Source organism: Eleutherodactylus coqui, chromosome 7, assembly GCF_035609145.1.
Source record: "Eleutherodactylus coqui strain aEleCoq1 chromosome 7, aEleCoq1.hap1, whole genome shotgun sequence".
Taxonomy (NCBI): Eukaryota; Metazoa; Chordata; class Amphibia; order Anura; family Eleutherodactylidae; genus Eleutherodactylus; species Eleutherodactylus coqui.
In genome coordinates this window covers 89931865-89953319 of record NC_089843.1, presented here as the reverse complement: position 1 = coordinate 89953319, position 21455 = coordinate 89931865, and the positions used below count along the sequence as shown (strand labels likewise).

Below are 21455 nucleotides of genomic sequence, written 5' to 3'. Positions count from 1 at the left end.
ACTGCAGACATTCCCCAACCTCACTAATGCTGAGATCAGAGATTCACTGCAGTGATCTTGTGTGCATATCACATGATTGCAACCCGGAAGTCAGAGGGATACAGTGGCGCCGACTGCAGCACCCAGGGGAGCTACAGAGCGGGTGGGTGTGTACAAATTGTTTATTATTTTATTAAATGCATTAAAAATAGGACAATTAAACTTGGAGGGCCTAACTGCAGGGGACTGCAAACAATGAATAAAAAATATTTGTTAAATTTTTTGTACACATTACTCCTAATATAACAAACAAAAACTGAGAAAACGGAGTGGAAAAAGGTATAAAAAGCAGTCCTATTTGTCATGTAAAAAAGGCAATAAATGTTTTTTTTATTTAGCCCATAAGGGAAAAAAAATTGGGCCATTAAACAACCATATATGTAAAATAGAGTTTTTAAAAAATGTCTGGTTATTTAGGACCACAAGAAACTGGTCATTAGGGATTAATAGCACATAAACTGAAGGTTGAATATTTTTCTTCTTACTGCACTCAGATACTTCTTCAAGTATCATTTGCATGTAAAAGGACCTCCAGGAGTTGTTTGCAGAGCCCAGCTGGTGTTTAAACACACGTCCAGCTGTGCAAACAGCTGCCAACACATTTCATTGTTCTTCTCATGGCAAGTGTAAACATGCTGCGAAGAGAACATCCTGCAGTCTTTTGAAAGATGAATGAAATACATTCAAATGGAATGTATTTGCTCAGTCTTTCCACGGCTGAACAATGGCTTTTAAGTGAACTGAAATCCATTGTTCAAATGAAAAGTGCAAGATGCCTGTGTTTACATGTAACGATTATCATTGTCGGCCGTTTGGACAAATTTTGAGCGATAATCTTTGTGTGTAAAAGGGCCTTAAGCTGTGTCCTTAGGTTGCAATATTTGTATCATACAATGATTTTTCCTGGGCCATTGTAACTTGAACCACATTCAGTATACAAAGCCAAAGGCAGTGCTGATGTGCAAGGAAGGTTCAGCCAATCAGCATGGGCATTATGCTGGTAAAAAACCTTTATTACTGAAGTGCCTGCACTGATTGTCTGTCTGGTACTGCCTCTCTACAATATAGTACCGTATAGTATTACATATCCCATACTGCAGTCTATATTGTGCTACTTTATGTACTGCACTGCACTCTATAGTGTTGTACTACTTATGTGCTACTACAAGTCTTGTACTTCTCTCTACACATATATCCCCGAAAGCTTGCTGTAACATCATGCATTTTTGTTAGTCATTAAAAGGTATCACATCTACAAGATTACTTGGTTTCTGGCTCTGAGAATAATCACACATTGTTCTACTGGCTAACACCAAATGTTTTTTTTGGTTTTTTTTTCGTTTTTCCTCTCTACACAGCGGTACTACATGTCCTGTACTGCTCTCTACAGTACAGTATTACATGTTCTGCTCTCTACAGTAAGGTATTAATGTCCTGTACTGGTCTTTAGAGTGCAGTACTACATGTCCAGTACTGCTCCCTACAGTGAGGTATAACATGTCCTGTTCTACTCTCTACAGTGTGGTATAACATGTCCTGTACTGCTCTCTACAGTGAGGTATAACATGTCCTGTACTGCTCTCTATGGTGTAATATAACACATCCTGTACTGCTCTCTACAGTGTGGTATTACATGTCCTGTACTGCTCTCTACAGTGAGGTATAACATGTCCTGTACTGCTCTCTATGGTGTAATATAACACATCCTGTACTGCTCTCTACAGTGTGGTATAACATTTCCTGTTCTACTCTCTACAGTGAGGTATAACATGTCCTGTACCACTCTCTACAGTGAGGTATAACATGTCCTGTACTGCTCTCTATGGTGTAATATAACACATCCTGTACTGCTCTCTACAGTGTAATACTACAAATCATGTTCTGCTCATTACCATTCCTAGGATGAGGGTGGCTACATTTTATTTTTCTGGTACACTGTAAGGCCTCTCTCACACAGGCGTTCGGCAAAGCGCAGCGTTGCTGATCGCGGCGCTTTCCCGCGATTTGCTTTCATTTTTGGCCACAGCAATGCTGTGGCCAACGCCAGCTTCTAGCACTCCCCATCATTGATGAGATGCGCTAAAAGCCAAAAAATAAAACAGACTCTGCTCAAAAATCGATTGAGTGCCTGTCTGAGAGGCTCCATTGAAAATAATGGGAGCGATACACTGCGATTTTCACTGAAAAAAGCGCCTGTGTGAAGAAGGCCTAACATTTATATGTGCTTTATTTTTACTATATAACTGCTTAATATTATTCAGGCTTCATATTTTTTTCTTATTTTGGGATGACATTTTAAGGACCTCTGAACTAATTACTTACTAGTTTTCCAAGTTACAATATTTTCAACTTAAAAAAGACATCTGAGACCGAATTTCTATTGCACAGTACCTTGCGGGACCTCTTGTAGGGAGATGTTTTGCTATTCCTGTTCAGCTTATACTATAGTGCCACCTAGTGCTAAAACATGAATTTGGATAGAAGATTCAGTTGTGATGCAGCAATGAATGTCAGAATCTTACTTTGACCATAATTAAAACTAATACTCACATGCATTTACATTTCCTTAACAGACTACTGCTACCAGAATAGCTCTCTTTTCAAAAAAACACAGGGAAAAGCAAACCCGTTCTTTAAGTGCTGCCAGCAAAAATGTGGTGAAAGTGGTACCGTAATAGTCTAGATCAGTGGTGGCAAACCTATGAGGCGGCACACAGAGCCCTGCCTGCTGGCACGTGTCGCCGTCGGCCGCTCACCACGTTAGTGAATACCGGGAGGGGCTGTGGCTCCTCTGCCGGTATTCACTCAGCAGCGCTGCTAGCGGTGCTGATCCTGGCGCACACTGTGACGTCAGTGTGCAGCCAGGATCCTCCTCCCCCTCCCCTGAGGTCTCCTACTTGGTTCCGCGAGAGCAGGGAAGGAGGCGTCCGGCAGCACGCTGACATCACTGTGCACCAGTGATCAGCGCTGCTGGCGGCGCATGGGGCAGAGCAGCAGCGGCACTTCCACGAGGAGGAGGGAGTAAGTATGTGGATCTCGGGGGGGAATGAAGGGGCACTGTGGGATGTCATTATTACACTGGGGGCCGCTGTGGGGTGTCACTATGATACTGGGGTGCTCTGCGATGTCACTATTATACTGGGGGCTGCCATGGGGTGTCACTATGATACTGGGGGCCACCGTAGGATGTCACAATGATACTGGGGGCCGCTGTGGGATGTCACTATGATACTGGGGGCCGCCATGAGGTGTCACTATGATACTAGGGGCCGCCGTGGGGTGTCACTATGATACTGGAGGCCGCCGCGGGGTGTCACTATGATACTGGGGGGCTACTGGGGGGGGTGGGGGGGTCACTATTACCGCTGGATGGGGGGTCACTATTATACTGGGGCTGCTGTGGGATGTCACTATTACTGCTGGGGCCACTGTGGGGGGGGGGCACTATTACCGCTGGAGGGGGGATCCCTATTATTGCTGGGGCTGCTGGGCAGGGTCACTATTATCACTGGGGTATGTTTACATGTGGCAGAAATGGGCAGGTCTGTTTCAAAATAGACAGCGTGCAGACTTTGACTACTTTTTGGATGCGGAAATGCTGCAGAATTTTCCACTGAAATTTCCGCTGAGGACATTCTGCAGTATTTCTGCGTCCAAAAAACAGTCAAAATCTGCACCCTGTCTGTTTTAAAGCGGCCCTGTCCTTTTTAGGACGACGGGGGTAAAATCATACATCGTGATAAGCCCCGCCCCCGGACATGTTGGCACTTTGCGATAAATAAGTGGATTTTTGGTTGCCGTTTGGGCACTCGGTCTCTAAAAAGTTCGCCATCACTGGCCTAGATGCTAACTAGATGCTAAGATACAATAGATCATATTTACAGAAATCTTGACCTTGACTAATCTGTGAATAATAACGGAAGACTTATTTTTTTAGGAAAAAGCGCATAAAGGAACTAAAAGCGCTCCAAAAAACACAACTATATGGAGAGCTCAATGAAATTGCTGCAGACATGTATGTAAAAGAAGTAACAAACGCCAAAGACAATGTTTGGGTGGTGGTTCATCTTTATAGATCATGGTAATGTATGAAGTTACATTATACTTGTTTTATTGGACCCACTTACTCTCATATAATATGTTTCAATTATTTGATACTTGGCGATATAATTCAAGAGATGTTAAACAGTGTGGATTAGTTGTTGCAAAACTCGTAAATCCCTAACATATACAATACTGTTCAAAAAATAACAGTCCATCATTAAATGACTGGTTTTGGTAGAAGTAATATTTCTACATAGCAAGTAATTTATTTGTAAGTGTAGTAGAGTAATGAAAAAAGAAACAGACCCAACAATTAGGATGTGCATGCCGCTCATTCAGAGTAATTGGATGATTAATTGAAAAGAGTTTTCAAGATAATAGCAGTGAGGAGTTAAATCGTTGAAGTCATTAATTCTGTGGAATAACTGGTGTTAATTTTGGCCCTTATTTAACCCCTTGAGTGGCGGGTTTCCTACCACCCTGTCGTGCCCACCAGGGCAGGTTTTTTAAAATGGTCTTATCATTGAATTTCAACTAATTTTGCAGTTGCGTCTCAAGAGCCATAACTTTTTCATTCTTCCATTGACATGGCCATATAAGGGCTTGCTTTTTGTGGGACAAGTTGTGATTTTTTAAACAGGGGGGAGAAAAAAAAGAAATGGGGAAAAAAGAAAAAAAGGGGCCATGTCATTAAGGGGTTAAATAATGTATTAACTTCCTTCTCTGGGTCATTACGACGCATGGATACCACATGTGTGATTATATTTTTGATTTTTTTTTTACAAAGTAAAGGGAGACAAGTGTTTTTATTATTTTTTAAATAATTTTTTAACTTTTTTTTTTAATTTTTTTTGTCCCTTTAGGGGACTTCCACGGGGACCCATCAGGACCCCTGATCACATTCCGGGGGTCTGATGGTGACAGCCCTTTACATACTGCAGTGACAGCCCTTTACATGCTGCAGTCACATAGACTGCAGCATGTAAAGAGTTAACACAGCAGAGATCGGAGGTTTTCTCTGATCTCTGCTGTAAGAGCTAGTACCTAGCTGTCCTCTGACAGCCAAGCATTAAGCTCTCCCTGCCACAGAGACCATCGGCTTGCTTCTGGCAAGCCGATGGTCTCTATGGCAACCTGTAAACAAAGCAGGAGGTTGCCGGCACATCGGCAATATCTTCTGCTGGTTTTTCAAAGCCCTTGCTTTGTTCTCTGTGGGTCTGTGCAGGCAGAGCACACTGTCACAGCTTGTGGCATTATGCTCTGCAGCTCCCATAGTGATACATAGCCCGGAAATCTTCCGGGCTGTATCGCTATGAGCAGTGGAGCTCGTCCCGGAAATTTTCCGGGCGTGCCACTCAAGGGGTTAAGGTAGGAGGGAGGTAGATGTGGCACATGTGAGTTATAGTGCATTGCCTTCTGAAATAGTGGTGAAAATGGGAAATACTTCTGGGTTGTTTCAGACATTATTCTGATAAAGGATGTACTTTGATTAAAAAGTTGATTGGAGAGGAAAAACACATATAGAGAAAGGCAGCAAATTATAGGCTGCTCAGCTAAAATGATCTCAAATGCCTTGAAGTGGCAACCCAAACTTGAGAGATGCGGAAGCAGGAGGGAAACTACTGTTCTAATGCAGTGTTCCCCAACTCCAGTCCTCAGGGACCCCCAACAGGTCATGTTTTCAGGATTTCCTCAGTGTTGCACAGGTGATGTCATTATTGTCAGTGCCTCAGACATTGTAACAGGGCTTCTTAGCATAGGATATCCTGAAAACATGATCTGTTGGTGGTCCCTGAGGACTGGAGTTGGGGACCCTTCTTCTAATGGATTGAAGAATAGCCAAAGTTACAAAGACTCAGTGAGTACGGCTATAATTGGAAGATGATTAAGTGAAGCCTAGTTACCAGCAAGAACTCCATGAAAAGTCCCTTTGTTGAAAAAAAAGACATGACATGTCCTGAATAGGTTAAAATTTGCAAAGGAACACATTGACTGGCCCAAAGAGAAATGGTACAAGTTTGTGGAATGATGAAAGCAAAATTGTTCTTTCAATTTGCCTTGGCCAACCAATTTTCCCTTTGGTCCTCAACATTGTCCATTTCTTTATACTTCTTCAAAATAAGCTGAACAGCACATTTTGAAACCCCAGTCTGTTTCAATTTTTGCCTCACAGAGACTTTGCTGATGCAGTATAACTAACTTGTACCTTGTTACTGTGCTCATTCTTGCCATTGCGTATGTCATATGACATGCAACTGTCTTCCACAACCTCACCCATTTGTAGCGGAGTATGGCTGTTTCTCACCCAGATTTAAGCCTCCTGCACAGCGGTTTCTGTTTCAGTTAATGATTGTGTTTCAAACTACATTTGAAAATCATAATGTTTATCACCAGTTTGGTATAATTGGCTAATCACACACCTGACTATAATCCTACAAAATCCCCGACTTTGTGCAAGTGTTCCTAAAAAAATGATGCTGTTTTAAAGACAAAGGGCGGTCACACCAAATATTGATTTGATTTAGATTTGTCTTTTGTTCATTCACTTTTCATATTGTTAATTGACAAAAATAAACTATTAGCTTTTATTTTTAAAAGCATTCTTACTTTACAGCATTTTTTCCACGCCTGCCTAAAACTTTTGCACAGTCCTGTCCATTTGTGGAAACGTGCCACAGAACTGAATACCTGCACTAAAGAGGTCTCCTATAGAAAAGCTATTTGCATTCTGGATTTGCTTTGCAGTAAGACCTCTGTTGTTTTCCAGGATACCAATGTGTGAGCTGCTGAACAATCATCTCAGGATACTGGCTAAAAAGTTTCCAGAAACCAGATTCGTAAAAGCCCCAGCTGATAACTGCATTCCTAAATACTGGGAGGCCTATGTACCAACCTTACTTGTCTACAGAAATGGCCAAATTAAAGGCCAATTTATTGGAATGGACCAATGTGGAGGAACCAGAGTGACCCTAGAAGGTAGAAATATTGTATAGCATTTTGGCTTCTTTAAAAAATTGACAATATTGGACTATACCACTATAGTATTTTCTGTGGCTCCATCACTTTTCACCATATTTGCTATCAATTTTTGCATGGCAATGACTTGAGCTGTTTCACAAAGATAGTCTGTTTAATATAACGCCATATGGATCAGCATACAACAGAGTACTAAGTGCCTTCAGTTCTGTACCATAGTGCCTCAAGGATATGTGAAAATATAGACTCAGCACTAAAGACTTTACGGTTTTCATTTTTAAGCCATTCGGTCTCATGCACAAGACAGAAGTTAGGCTAGGTGCACACTAGCCATAATGAAAGCTGCACCTATGAAACTTGGGGCAACACACATCAGACAGCACATGAGCACCCATCCATGTGCGGTCCAATATGGACTCTGCACACTGACATGCATTGACCATGAGTTTTTCACATGGACCTTGTGCCCAAATGGAAAATGTCCATGTATATAGCTTCATGGGCTATAATAAAGACGAGTGCTCTCAGCACATGGCACCAAATAGATTTGTGTGCTAGAAGACTCAGGTGTATGGAGCCTGTAGCAATACTCCTAGGGGACAATACCTACATAATGTAGCTTCCAGTGGAATCTCTGTATGCTTCCATATAAGACCAGAGGCATATGGAGGTGCAGCAGGAGCCTATACATTTCTTTAGGTATCATATCATGGATACCTACAAATGGATACATAACTATAAACATGTGCATAAGGCTTTACAGTCATTTATGTTTCTTTTTTGGGGGAGGGACAAATAAGGATTGCTTAATTTATTTTTTTTGTTCAAATCCCAACTCTTTTTTTTAGTTACATAGAGAAATACTAAAATAGAATTTACATTGATGTTTACTATAGGTTACTGTTTATTTACAAAGTCTTCATATGCTCAGTCTGGTTACCAGTACTTAAAGGGGTTGTCCCGCGGCAGCAAGTGGGTCTATAGACTTCTGTATGGCCATAATAATGCACTTTGTAATGTACATTGTGCATTAATTATGAGCCATACAGAAGTTATAAAAAGTTTTTTACTTACCTGCTCCGTTGTTAGCGTCCTCGTTTCCATGGAGCCGACTAATTTTCGCCCTCCGATGGCCAAATTAGCCGCGCTTGCGCAGTCCGGGTCTTCTGCAGTCTTCTATGGGGCTCCGTGTAGCTCCGTGTAGCTCCGCCCCGTCACGTGCCGATTCCAGCCAATCAGGAGGCTGGAATCGGCAATGGACCGCACAGAAGAGCTGCGGTCCACGGAGCAGGAGGATTCCGGCGGCCATCTTCACCGGTAAGTATTGAAGTCACCGGAGCGCGGGGATTAAGGTAAGCGCTCCGGTAAGCTTCCTTTAGGTCCCTGCATCGGGGTTGTCTCGCGCCGAACGGGGGGGGGGTTGAAAAAAAAAAAAACCCGTTTCGGCGCGGGACAACCCCTTTAAAGAGGACCTGTCATGGAATAAAGTTGGCGGGGCTGACTGTATAACACTGTATAATCATGGCCCCGTTGACTCTATCCCATTTTTCTTACTTCATACCCTTCAGCCCGACAGACTCTTCTTAGATCTGTCTCCTGGCTGTGTGTGTCAAGTGGGCGGTTCCCACTGCTCACTGGTAATAGGTGACATCAGACTATCAATCAAGTACAGCATCACTCATTGACAGTGACAATGCCATTTGTTTCATTTAAAAAAAACGGAAATGAAACGGAACAGAAGCAAACGGAAATGTTTTTGATTTTTATGAAAACTCATTGAAATCAATAGGGAAAAAGGAAAATGTTTAATTCTATTTTTATTTCCATTTCTCTGCTACACAACCGGAGCAGAGACATGGAAATGGTTAACTGGGGCTAACGCCAGTGAGATGAAGTCCTATTGTCAATCTAGCCTCTATTTCTCCTTTATAGATCTAGAGTGGAAGTTGGCAGACACAGGAGCCATTGAAACTGACCTGGAAGAAGATCCCAGAAAAACTTTTATTGATTTGATGATGTCTTCAGTGAAGCGTACATCTATTCACTGGAAAAATGATGCCACCGACTGACTATAATAAAGCTGAAATAACATGAGTTTCCTCTCCTTCTCTTACTGTCATCAAGCTCTCCACAATGGTGGGCGCCATGTAAAAACTTAAAGTGTCTGGCCCTTTAGGAATCGGAACAGTCTGGTCTTAAAGGGGTTAAAGGTGCAGGCACATGGTAGCTATTGGGGCTGAGCTTGTGATTGAGTGCCTCTGTTTTTTTCAGCAGAAGGGTATGCAAGACAATAGAATTCCTTCTCATTGGAACACTTGTATTTTGCAGATTATAGGTCGCCTGCGGCAAAAACTGTGAGCTGCGCCTGAACAGCCAGTAATCTGATGATGAAGGGCCTATATTCATTTCAAGTTCCAAATGTGAAGTCTGATGACCTCGAATTTCTGTATCTCCACATGAGAGCCAATAACCAGTGGAGATTATGGGACTATTGACCGCTCCATAGGGATGAGGCCAGTACATCTAACAATACAGAATAACAGATAATGCTCTCCGAGTGAAAAGGATAGGACAGCAAAGCCACATCCTCGAGTGACTGTATATACTACTGTATACAACCATAAATGAAGCTGAACCTTATATCCACTTTAACACGTTAAGATTCAAAGATGAACACAAGCTAACTAAACTAGTAACAAGAAATAAATGTCATGTCTTTTATTGAGCACAATATGTGAACATACACAGTACAGGGAGAAAAAGTAAAGGCCCATTTACACAGAGCGATGATCGCTCAAAGATCGCTCAAACGACAGTTTGAGTGACAGCTTTGAGCAATCATTTTGCATAAACTATTAAGTAGCTACTCAGCTACTTAATAGCAATTTAGTGTGCAAATAAAGCCTTTAGCTGAATGCAGTTAATAGCCCGAGGGCTCTTATCTGCATTCAGTTCCATTGTTCTCTGACGGGAAACAATGCTATCAGCACTCCCCATGGAGAACTGCTGATAAGGCTGAAGGACGATTTTAAGTTTGGCCTAAATTTAATGACCAGCTAGCAGTGCACGAAAAGTGCACAATGGCCGCGTGCTTAGACGCAACGATGATCGTTCAAACGATCGCTTTTTAGCGATTTTTGAGCGATCATAGCTCTGTGTAAATGGGCCTTAAGTGAACCCTTGAATTTGATAACCTGTAGATCCTACTTCAGCAGCAATTGACTCCACAAAACACTTACTGTAACTGCAAATAAAATTTGCATAATGCTGAGGAGGAATTTTGTACATTTCCTTACTGTAAATGTGTTTTCAGTTCATTATTATTTCTGGGATGTCTTGTGTGCCCACCTCTTCATGCCATAGCATCTCAACAGTATTAAGGTCAGGGCTCTGACTTAGCCATCTTTTGATTTACTTTTGTACTTTTGGTCATTGTCTTGTTGCATCACCCAACATCTTTTCATCTTGAGATCATGGACTGCTGCCCCTATGATCGTCTGTAAAATATTTTAAATCATCTTAGAAGTTATTGTTATAATCACAAGGTATCCAAGCCTTGAGGTAGCAAAGCAGCCCCAGACGATGATGCTCCCTCTACCATACTTCACAGTAGGGATAAGGTTTTGGTGCTCACTGTTTTTTTCCTCTAAATATAGTGTTGTGCATTTGTTCTAAAAAGTTCCATTTTTGTCTCATCTGTCAATAGAACATTCTTCCACAAGCACTGTGTAAATCCAACTGCATTGTTTGCAGTTCAATGTAAAAAATGTAGAAAAACCACAATATGCAATAATCCCTAAAACATGTTCTATAATGTAACTCACCCAATATGAATTCCCTATAATTAAGTTGCTTTGAATGCTGCATGACCCCCCCGTGCTTAATTATCAAGTCCATGTATATTATATCATTTTTAGTCTTTTTTATTGTAAGCTACACAGAAAACTCATTATTTTCAATTACATTTTCCAACTAATTATATGCTACAGTCTGGCAATGTGGCCCATTTTCACGCTAATTTTTGTAGTTTTTTCTCTAAACGATAACGGTGTGGCTCAGAAGCATATCTTGAAACTTGGGCCCCAAATTAAATTCTGCAACAGGGCCCCCAACTGTAGCGCTTTATTCATAGTGCTGGGTTCCCTATATGGAGAAGAGAGGCATTATGGGCCCCCTAAGGCTCCTAGGCCCGGGTGCAACCGCATCCTTTTCATACCCTATAGCTACGCCCCTAAGTGGCTTCCTTCCATATCAATATATGCTAAAAGAAGGTTCTGAAAATTGGCAAAAACAACTTTTCCCACATTTATAACTTGGGTGAGACACTGTGAGGCTTAGGATGAAATAATGAGATTTTTTACTTGACTTGTTAATCACACGTTCTGCAAGCACCTTAAAGCTGCCTTCTGGTTCAGGAACAGAATTTGTCCAAGGACCAGGGAGGGGTGTTTTATTAACTTTTGATGTCCTTTCTCCCTATTCTGCTGCCAATTTTGCCATGGTTCATTCTACCTACATGGCAGTGGTGATTCAGGAGGCCACCACATGCATACTGAGCTCTGATAGTGTATCAGTAGTCCAAGACATTACAGGCTGTGCTGCTCACGTGAGCACCTGGTGTGCAATGTGTAATAACAAGAGTAAATGAGTGGACTGTTGTGGTGCGCCAAGCACAGCAGCTGCTTCATCCTCATGATCCATGAAAACCCTAGCAGACAGATCAGCACTAGAGATAAGCGAGCATACTCGCTAAGGGCAATTACTCGATCGAGCATTGCCCTTAGCGAGTACCTGCCTGCTCGGAAGAAAAGACTGGGCTGCCGGCGGCGGGCGGTGAGTGGCGGGGGCGAGCGGGGGGGGGGGGGGGGAACAAAGGGGAGATCTCTCTCTCCCTCTCTCCCCCCCACTTTCCCATGTTCACTGCGGCAACTCACCTCTCACCCGCGCCAGCAGCCGAACCTTTTCTTCCGAGCGGGGAGGTACTCGCTAAGGACAATGCTCGATCGAGCATTGCCCTTAGCGAGTACCTGCCTGCTCGGAAGAAAAGACTGGGCTGCCGGCGGCGGGCGGTGAGTGGCGGGGGCGAGCGGGGAGGAACAAAGGGGAGATCTCTCTCTCCCTCTCTCCCCCCCACTTTCCCATGTTCACTGCGGCAACTCACCTCTCACCCGCGCCAGCAGCCGAACCTTTTCTTCCGAGCGGGGAGGTACTCGCTAAGGACAATGCTCGATCGAGCATTGCCCTTAGCGAGTACCTGCCTGCTCGGAAGAAAAGACTGGGCTGCCGGCGGCGGGCGGTGAGTGGCGGGGGCGAGCGGGGAGGAACAAAGGGGAGATCTCTCTCTCCCTCTCTCCCCCCCACTTTCCCATGTTCACTGCGGCAACTCACCTCTCACCCGCGCCAGCAGCCGAACCTTTTCTTCCGAGCGGAGAGGTACTCGCTAAGGACAATGCTCGATCGAGCATTGCCCTTAGCGAGTACCTGCCTGCTCGGAAGAAAAGATTCGGCTGCCGGCGGCAGGCGGTGAGTGGCTGGGGAGAGCGGGGAGGAACAAAGGGGAGATCTCTCTCTCCCTCTCTCCCCCCCACTTCCCCATGCTCACTGCGGCAACTCACCTCTCACCCGCGCCGGCAGCCGAACCTTTTCTTCCGAGCGGGGAGATACTCGCTAAGGACAATGCTCGATCGAGTAATTGTCCTTAGCGAGTATGCTCGCTCAACTCTAATCAGCACCAGTTGTATGCTCGCTCAACTCTAATCAGCACCAGTTACATACTAATGAGACATCCCAATTATATATGATTGTTACACAGAACGTCTTTAAGGGTACGTTTACATGTAGCGGAAAATCTGTACCAAAATCCACAGCAAAAAAACCCATGAAAATCTCCACCAAAGGTAAAATCTGCTGTAGATCTGCGGCATAAAATGCTTTTTGCGCATTGTGCTGCAGATCTGGGTGCGGCTCTGCACCAAAATATAGTGAAAACGCATGATTTTGAAACCAATGATTTTAAATGGTTTCATCATCATTTTCGATGTGTTCACTCAAGCTAAGTTGCGATTTAAAAAAATCAGCGATATCGCCCATTGATTTCAAAGGGGTCAGCGGCAGCAGCGATGGCCCCATTTAAATCAATGGGAGAAGATCACGAAACAGCCTTGGAATCCCCCATAGCGAGGAGAGATGGGGGGACAAAGCTACAGGGGATCTCCTACATATCTCCCCGTATTTTGAGAGATAGGGGGTGGGGCTACAGGGCTTCCCCGAGAGCCAGGGTAAGGGGGTGGGGCTAGGAGGAAGGGGCTAGAGGGGTTCTAATAGTGATTCTTCTCTAGCCAAGAGAGGAGGTGGGGCTAGAGGGATTAGTTTACAGTGCTCATAGGTGATGACAAGTTTCTTTACAACCCTTCTCCACACCAGGCTTTTACTCTTGAGAAATGTTTATGACTGTGCGGTTCAGGATCCTCCTTCATATCCGCATGGCAAATGTTCCCATTTTTGAATAGTTAAGGATGGGCTCACAGAGGCAGCAGTAGCGAGGGATGTCCCATGGGCCATGGATGGCAAACTCCTCAAAATCCCTCCGAAATACAGGAAGAACCCAGCTGTGGATCTGCGTCTCTCTTCTCCAGGCTGAATGGAGAGGGTCTTCTGCCTTGGTATGGAATTAAACAGTATATGAATAAGATTATCATCACCATAGACCCTTCATCAAAGACTGGCGCGGTTTGTAGTATTTCTACTTACCACATCACAGCTGTAAGCCAGGCCGGTGACCCTGTGTACGGCATGCGTATGACCGTGTACTCATGCAGGCGGTCATATACAGTCCAGCTTTTTTTTGTTAGTTTGTATTTCCGCATTGTCGCTTAGCGATGACATGGGTACCAACTGCCTATACACAATGTAATTACGTTTGGGCTGTGGGTATTTATATGCTATCATACAGCACAATGGGCTTTATGGTTGCGGATTCCGCTATTCCAACCTGCTAATGTGAGCTGAATTGTGTAATCCTATGTATTTGATTGAACACCGTATTACCGCGGATCATACGGTTGCAGAATCCACAATTCAAATCCAGTTGTGTGAGACTATTTTGTCACCAACTTATATAGTGTGGTGTGTCTCCAGACCTTTTACATCAGTATGAGTATCTTTATTTAAAGGGGCCCCGTCACGTTGAACATGTAGTCTATTAAGCAGGCAACATATTTTAGTGCAGGAGAAGTTGAGCAGATTGATCTTAGGGTGTGTGATGAAATGAAAATGATTCAGTATAACATTTGCTTTTGTCCTTTTACTATCTTCTTTTTCTGTGTTTAATAGTCCAGTGGGCGGTCTTATCAGTGATACATACAGGGAAGATTGTCAGTGACTGTTAGGACCACCCACTTGACCATTGAACTCAGAAAGAGCAGAAATTACAAGAAGCAAAAAATTATGCTAAATCTTTTTTCACAAAACTCAATATCAATTTGCTCTCCTTCAATATCGCAGTATATTGTATCTCTACAGGCAGGGATTAATACGCAGAAACATATGGCAGCCCTGGATGTCTTCACAAAGTCTCCAGGTTGCTAGCACACCCAAACGGCACCCCATGGTCCTGTGGCAGCCATTCAGGAGACAGAGGGAGCTCCTTCACTGTTGGCTATTTAAATGCCACTTTCAGAACTGGCAACTGAATATGAAGGGTTAACAGATGTGATTGGAGTTCTGCAATTAGAGTTGTTGCAGCTGGGTGTACTGTCCAAGACTCACCATGCATGGAGTGTGGCTCAGGATACAAACTCTGCATACAGCGGATGTCGCTAAGGGGTTAAAATAGTGGATATTTTATAGTCGAGCAGATTTTCTATTTCTTTCTGCAACGTTATATTACCTTGTCAGAAATCTACAGGCAGCTGTCTCGGGTGAGAAATGTCTTAATGTGGTCATGGTTTAGAAGAGAAGAGTAGAAATATAAATACTGTTTCCATGAGAGCTTCTACTGCTGGCCCACCCATGGAATTTGGAAAGAAAACTTTTTTCTATCTTTATTACCAATGTGTAATTATACAATTTTTTATCAATATTGCATATGTATACTGCATACATAGATATATTTCTATATCTATATATAAACATATATATGCATATACAGACATATATATGCACATGTATATACACTGTATATAGATCATGTCTCCCAAATGCTTAACATGCTCACATTTCATACAGCAGTATGCACCCTCGAATGGCTTTTCAAGGACCGCATACATGGCACGAGATGTACACTGGGGGGGGCTTTGTCAATTATGGAGCATATTCTAAAGCCCAATGCCCACAGCTGTATTTGCAATTTGGAATCCGAAGCGGGAGTTCACATCTGGATCCCGCAGCAAATACTCCCCATAGGACATGCTATGGAAAACGCTTTTGCATGCCCACAAGCGGAAATTAACTGCGATTTCCGCTTGAGGGGGAAAATCGCAGCATGTCCTATTCTAGTGCGAGGCTCGCACGGACGGATTCTGTTGCCGTCCATCCCGTGGCGAGTCGCAGCGGATCCGCGTTATCGCCGGCACGACTCTCTGCATGGTGCATGGTGCATATCCGCAGAGCAGAAGGAAGACTTCAAGACAGGTAGGAGGGAGTCAATGTCGGGGCACAGGGTCTGATTCCGCAGTTGGAGTCCGACCCGGCCGTGTGCATCGGCCTAAATGGGAATTGTCCAGATAGGTTATATAAAGTAATATATGCAAAAATTCAAATAGGTAAACAGTAAATAAATACAAGTGACTCTTCCAAAGTCCCTGAATCCAGAGTCGCTAATCCCAAGTCACAGACTTGAGACACAGCACACCTAGGCCTCCTTCACACGACCATATGTGTTTATACGTTCGCCCATATGCGCCATATTAGTACATGATTGAATAATTGCAGCGATCAAGTCCCAAACTCTAGACACATATTTTTAGCCATTCACACAGGTCGCTGCTGCGTAACGGCAAAAAGATATACATTAGTGATGAAAACCCTTGATCGCTGTCAAAAGCTCGGAATGACTAATAATTAGAGATGAGCGAGCGTACTCGGAAAAGCACTACTCGCTCGAGTAATTTGCTTTATCCGAGTATCGCTGTGCTCATCCCTGAAGATTCGGGTGCCGCTGCGGCTGACAGGTGAGTCGGGGGAGAGCGGGCGGGAGAGAGGGACAGAGAGATCTCCCCTCCGTTCCTCCCCGCTCTCCCCTGCAGCTCCCCGCTCCGTGCCGGCACCCGAATCTTCAGGGACGAGCAGGGAGATACTCGGATAAAGCAAATTACTCGAGCAAGTAGTGCTTTTCCGAGTACGCTCGCTCATCTCTACTAATAATGCTTAAATTGGGCCAGCTCTGTTATTTTCCTAGCATTGTACGCAGGGTTACTCCCTTCCCCTCCTTTATTTCCAACTTCCATTGAAGTCTATAGGAGCTTCCTGAGTATCTGAGCAAAAGATAGGGCAAGACCTATCTTTTGATGCCATACATAAAATCTGCGACCAAAAACGGTCGCGTATGTGCTCTTTTTCCCAGCGCAATTTTTTTACACACCGAAAAATCGTTCATGTGAACGACTGGAAACCAATACTTCAGATGGTCGCGATTTTGTTACGTGACTAAATGCCTGCGTAAATACAGTCGTGTGAATAAGGCCTTCAGAATACAGTATACTTAGAATGCAGCCACGCACACTCACTCAGCTTGCACACTCACTTATGTTTGCTTTATATAACACTTACGTGTTTTACTTCTGTTCCTCCTCTATTTGATTTCAATGAGTTAATTTACATGAGTGATTTTTTTGCTTGCACCAACAGTGCAAAATAAAATAAAAAAATTGTAAAAAATGCTACATGTCCTTTTTTTGGGCCATTAATTCCTATAGGACCAAGTAAAGAATCGCATCGCTTTCGCATGTAAATGTGAGTTTCATGCAAGTGCAATGCTATTTTTATATTTTTAATAATGAAACAATATTTTCATGCATATGAAGAATATGTTTTCTCTCAAAACGCAGTGCAATCGCAACGAAAAATCACTGGTTTGCAAATGCAATATTGGTCTGAGTTTCTCAGACTAATATAGCACTTGCCCATGTAAATATGGTCTTAGCCAATCAGTAAAGTTATAACACACCTGAATAGTGGCGTATGCTGGTACATCCCCCATTATCATCAGTAAAGAGAAGTAATGAGGTTGCAACACCTACATCAATGCGCAACCACATCATGGCACATCTAGGCCACGCCCACAGACAAAATCCAATATGGCCCTGGCATCATGACATGATCATATCACAGCACTATGCCTCAAGAATGCCTTTATAGTAAGATGATTTGGTTATGAGCATTACCTATACAAAGCGCCCATACAAAAAACCCATAGCAAACCACTAGAAAATAAGTGCATGCACAATGAATGTGGCGGACCTGTTATGCTCAATGCAGCGTCCCTTAGGGAGACCTCGAACACGTGACATACGTGGGGAGCTAGGAGGGTTAAGTGTTGGCTTATCACGGCGGCACTTACCAGACTTCTATCCCTGAGGGATACACGCAGTCAAGGTCAGAGTATCACTGCAGGCCACCGTAGACAACCCTAGGATAGGGAATGCCAATAAACAGAAAAATAGGGGTAGCAGTTGTCACAGGTGACGCCACCGTTCCTTCACACCCGAATGATCCTCGGCGGAGAATAATTATAGACACAAACAGTCTTTCAGTATCATAGGTCCCTGGGAACGGTTAGGGCCCGGTATGAACTTTACTTTAGTAAACTTGCATGACAACGATTACAAGACAGTTTCATTAAAGTCTTTACAGTGCAGGATCTCTTGTGATCAAAGGTCAGGGAGGAAATTAAGGATGACACCGGTCCTGCAGTCTATGTTATCTGTCAGGAACCGCTCCTGGAAGGGGAACACTCCAGAGGAGGAAAAGGGGTGGGGTCACTCCACAGACACTCTGTCAGTAATTATTAACTTGAAGTACTTCCACCCAGCTATAGAGACGCATGGGTATGACTATTAAAGGGTGTACTTCTACGCGGTGATCCTGGCTCTAGACGGCCTCGTAGGAAAGCTTGAAGATTACTTAGTACCTCTGCACTGGCCTTGTCTAGAGAATTACTTACAACTGCTCTCTCTCTTGTTGAGGCTCACTCCACTCACATCCAAAATTCAGTCATCACGGGATACTTTGCCTGCTCTTCCATCTTCACCACAAGGAAGCTAAAGGTGCTTCCATGTGGCTCTGTGTTAGGCTCGCTCTCAGCAGACAAAATGGAACCCCCTTTCCCGCTCTCAAGCACTTCCATTTATATCCTGACTCATACCACATGGCATGACAGACTGATATATTTACATGCGGGCGATGATTTTATTGAAGTTAACCTCTCAAGCGCCGCAACTGTGCAACACAAACACTGGATATGACAAGGCAAGCTTTGCACAACATAAGACAAACATGTATGACATTTATGGAGGGGACCATGAAGGTGTACTGGGTCACTATACTCATCTATACAGATGTGGAGTTCTGTAATAAAAAAATGGAGCTCCTGTAGCCAGCCGCATTGCAGCAGTGCTGATTGTGATCAGCCCCGCTCCGTGTTCGAGGTCCCGCAATGTCTCTCCGTGCTTCAGCCTATGTCTGCCCTTCCTCGGGCTCACAGTTGCTGTAGGTGCCACTGGCCTTGCAGAACCGGTAAAGTGCATGTGCTCCGCTCCCTTTCACCGACCTATCGCTGGCTCTCCCTGCTGGCTCTCTTCTCACATCTCCCTTCACATTCCGTGGTCGGCCGTGGAGGAAGGTGAGAGGCGGCGGTCCCCAGATGTGATCGCTGGCCGTGCATTTAGGTGACAGACGGCGCTCTCCACATGTCAGTGATGTAGTGCCACATGTGAGCGGTGCTGAGTGTGTGTGGGGCGCTGTATGAAAAGCGGAGCAGTTGTCCGGCAGCGGCACAGGGGTCCATGTTCACCGACAAAACTGTGCATTGCTTATTGCCTAGCCTGAAAGGTTAGGGTTAGGGATTGGTGTTTCGGGAAGGGGGGGGGGGTTACTTTATTAGCGGTACATGCTTCCATGTAATCTCCATAACATGGAACCTTTGACAGCTAATAAAGCAAGGCTCACCGGAACACCAATCCCTAACCCTAACCCTCCAGGCCAGGCAAAAAGCTATCCAGACGCTGCTGCTAGGACCTTCTTGAATCTAGCCAATTGGAAGCTAGGGGTGTGACAGGGCCGTTCCCCTGTCAAACCCCTAGCTTCTGGTGGCGTCAAGATACAATAATACCGTACCCCTTTGCACTTTGACATCCTATTTTTTTTGGATACATATAATCAGGGGATGCTGTCTAGTGAACTCTGGGATTACAATAATATCCTGATTGGAGGGTCCTCGGCGTAGTGAGACTAGACTGTAAAAATCAATCTGGCAAAGCACTGACCCGCAATAGTGGTGCATTCCTGCGCAATAGCCTGATAAAACTTGTAGACAGACGACAGTCCTCTCACTAGCCGTGAGTTGTTTATTTATTAGCGGTGAGTTGTCTACTTTCTCAGACAAGACATCTGTGTAATTGGTTCTAATCGCACATCTAGGGGACAAGTCTTACTAACCCTGTATTATGTGCTGGTTCATGGGTTCCAGATGAACTGCCTCCTAGGCAAGGAAACGCGTGGAACCGCGGACCAAAAGTATACTGTAGCAACTGTGAACCAACTTAAGTGCGAAGTATGGTAACAAGTTGTGATTGCGCACTCATTACACTTATGCTAATCGATGAATAAGAGAAGTTTTACGAAAATCATACAACACCCCTGGTTGTCGGATCCCCTTCGTATTTCTAATTTTGACAAAGGGGCACAAATATCAAGTATCTGACCTCTATTAAGGAACCTATTTGTAACACGTTCCTCTCAGTGTTCTTATCGGAGTCTTTGTATATGTGTGTTTCTGAGGGCTGCCTGCACTCCCCCTCCATATCTATAGGAGTAATGTGCATGCAGCCCGATTATGTACCATGTTTTTAAATAAACCGAATAAACTTTAACCTTTTATTTTAGGTCTATACTGTGAAGGGCTTTATATTATTATGTAGACTTTTTCTGCCTCAGTGAAAAAGGTTATGTTATACACAGTGGGCCTTTTCTATTTAGACCCTAAATTCACTCACGAGCATGACCCCAAATAATAAAATTTTAGTAAAGCCTTCAAGGTGCAGCATAACAGAGGTCCATACATAATACTGCAACCTTTTGTGTCTAGGTACTGGTGGTTATGTGTCATTGTCCTGGCATCATGTCTCTCTGTATCTGAATGGTGATGCCAGGAGAAGGGCACATGACCGCTGATTGACTGCAGCTGTCAGGTGGTTCATGCCAAGACCAGGGGAACCACAGAAGTTGCAGCGTTGGATCGCTGAGGGAATGATAGGGTGAATATGGCTGTTATTGCAACATATTTGCAGCGATAAATAAAAAGTAGTCCCACACTCGAAAACACCTCTTTATGGGTAGGCCATAAATTTCAAAGTCCTGGACTGCAGCTGCAAGAGATAAACGGGCTCAGGTAGAACAGGTCACCAATCACCCTCGCTGTGACTATTATTAGAGCATGCAGCAGTGGCTACCTGCCACAGGCGTTGGACTTTCATCAAGTTTGTGTGTGCAGCCCTTTAAGACGGTATGGCAGTTTGGGCAACCATGGGCCTGTGGAGTCTTGAGTTTCGGGTGGCTGCCCAAACCGCCCTTATTATTATTATCTGCCATTGCTAAATATTTCCAGGAAAGTTTTGTTTTTGATAAATGTTGACATCAACCTGTTGATGAGAAACAATTGTGCTCTGTGTGCCAGGCTGGCATATCTCCAATGCTGGATAGCACTAAAGTAAATACAACATTGTTTTTATTGAAAATAATTGCAAACAGGGTGGAATATCACTTCCTATTAAACTGTATGTCTTTTACTTTTGTTTCTATTCTACTCCATAGGTTGCAATCGAAACTTTTGTATTCTAGGTGGATAAAATATTGGTCGGAAGGCAACCATAATATAGTCATGCAACGTGCGTAGCTTCTGTAATATTATCTAAAGCTATGTTAATTTTATTCTTAGTAGTATTTAAATTTTTTACATATTGTATTCTCATTTTTTACTGTAACATCCCATACATTACTAAATATGCTGTCTTCCAATATGATGGCTCAGTGGTTAGCATTGTTTCCATGCTAGAATTTTGTATATTCTCCCTATGTATGCGAGGGTTTGCTACCACACTTGAAAAACATGCTAATAGGGGAATTTATATTGTGAGCACTGATGGGGAGAGAACCCAATACCAATTGACATAAAGTGCTTT

The 21455-nt window shown here is 43.7% G+C and overlaps 1 protein-coding gene across 1 annotated transcript in view; it reads left to right on the top strand.

The window, feature by feature from the left end:
* The window catches only part of LOC136573522 (phosducin-like protein 2), a 79193-nt gene extending 70065 nt beyond the window's left edge, over positions 1–9128 (top strand). The window contains exons 9-11 of the mRNA XM_066574802.1: positions 3977–4120; positions 6851–7059; positions 8992–9128. Of these exons, the coding sequence (XP_066430899.1) occupies positions 3977–4120; positions 6851–7059; positions 8992–9128 (490 nt within the window). The remainder of the gene's footprint in view (positions 1–3976; positions 4121–6850; positions 7060–8991) is intronic.
* The last annotated feature ends 12327 nt before the right edge of the window (positions 9129–21455 follow it).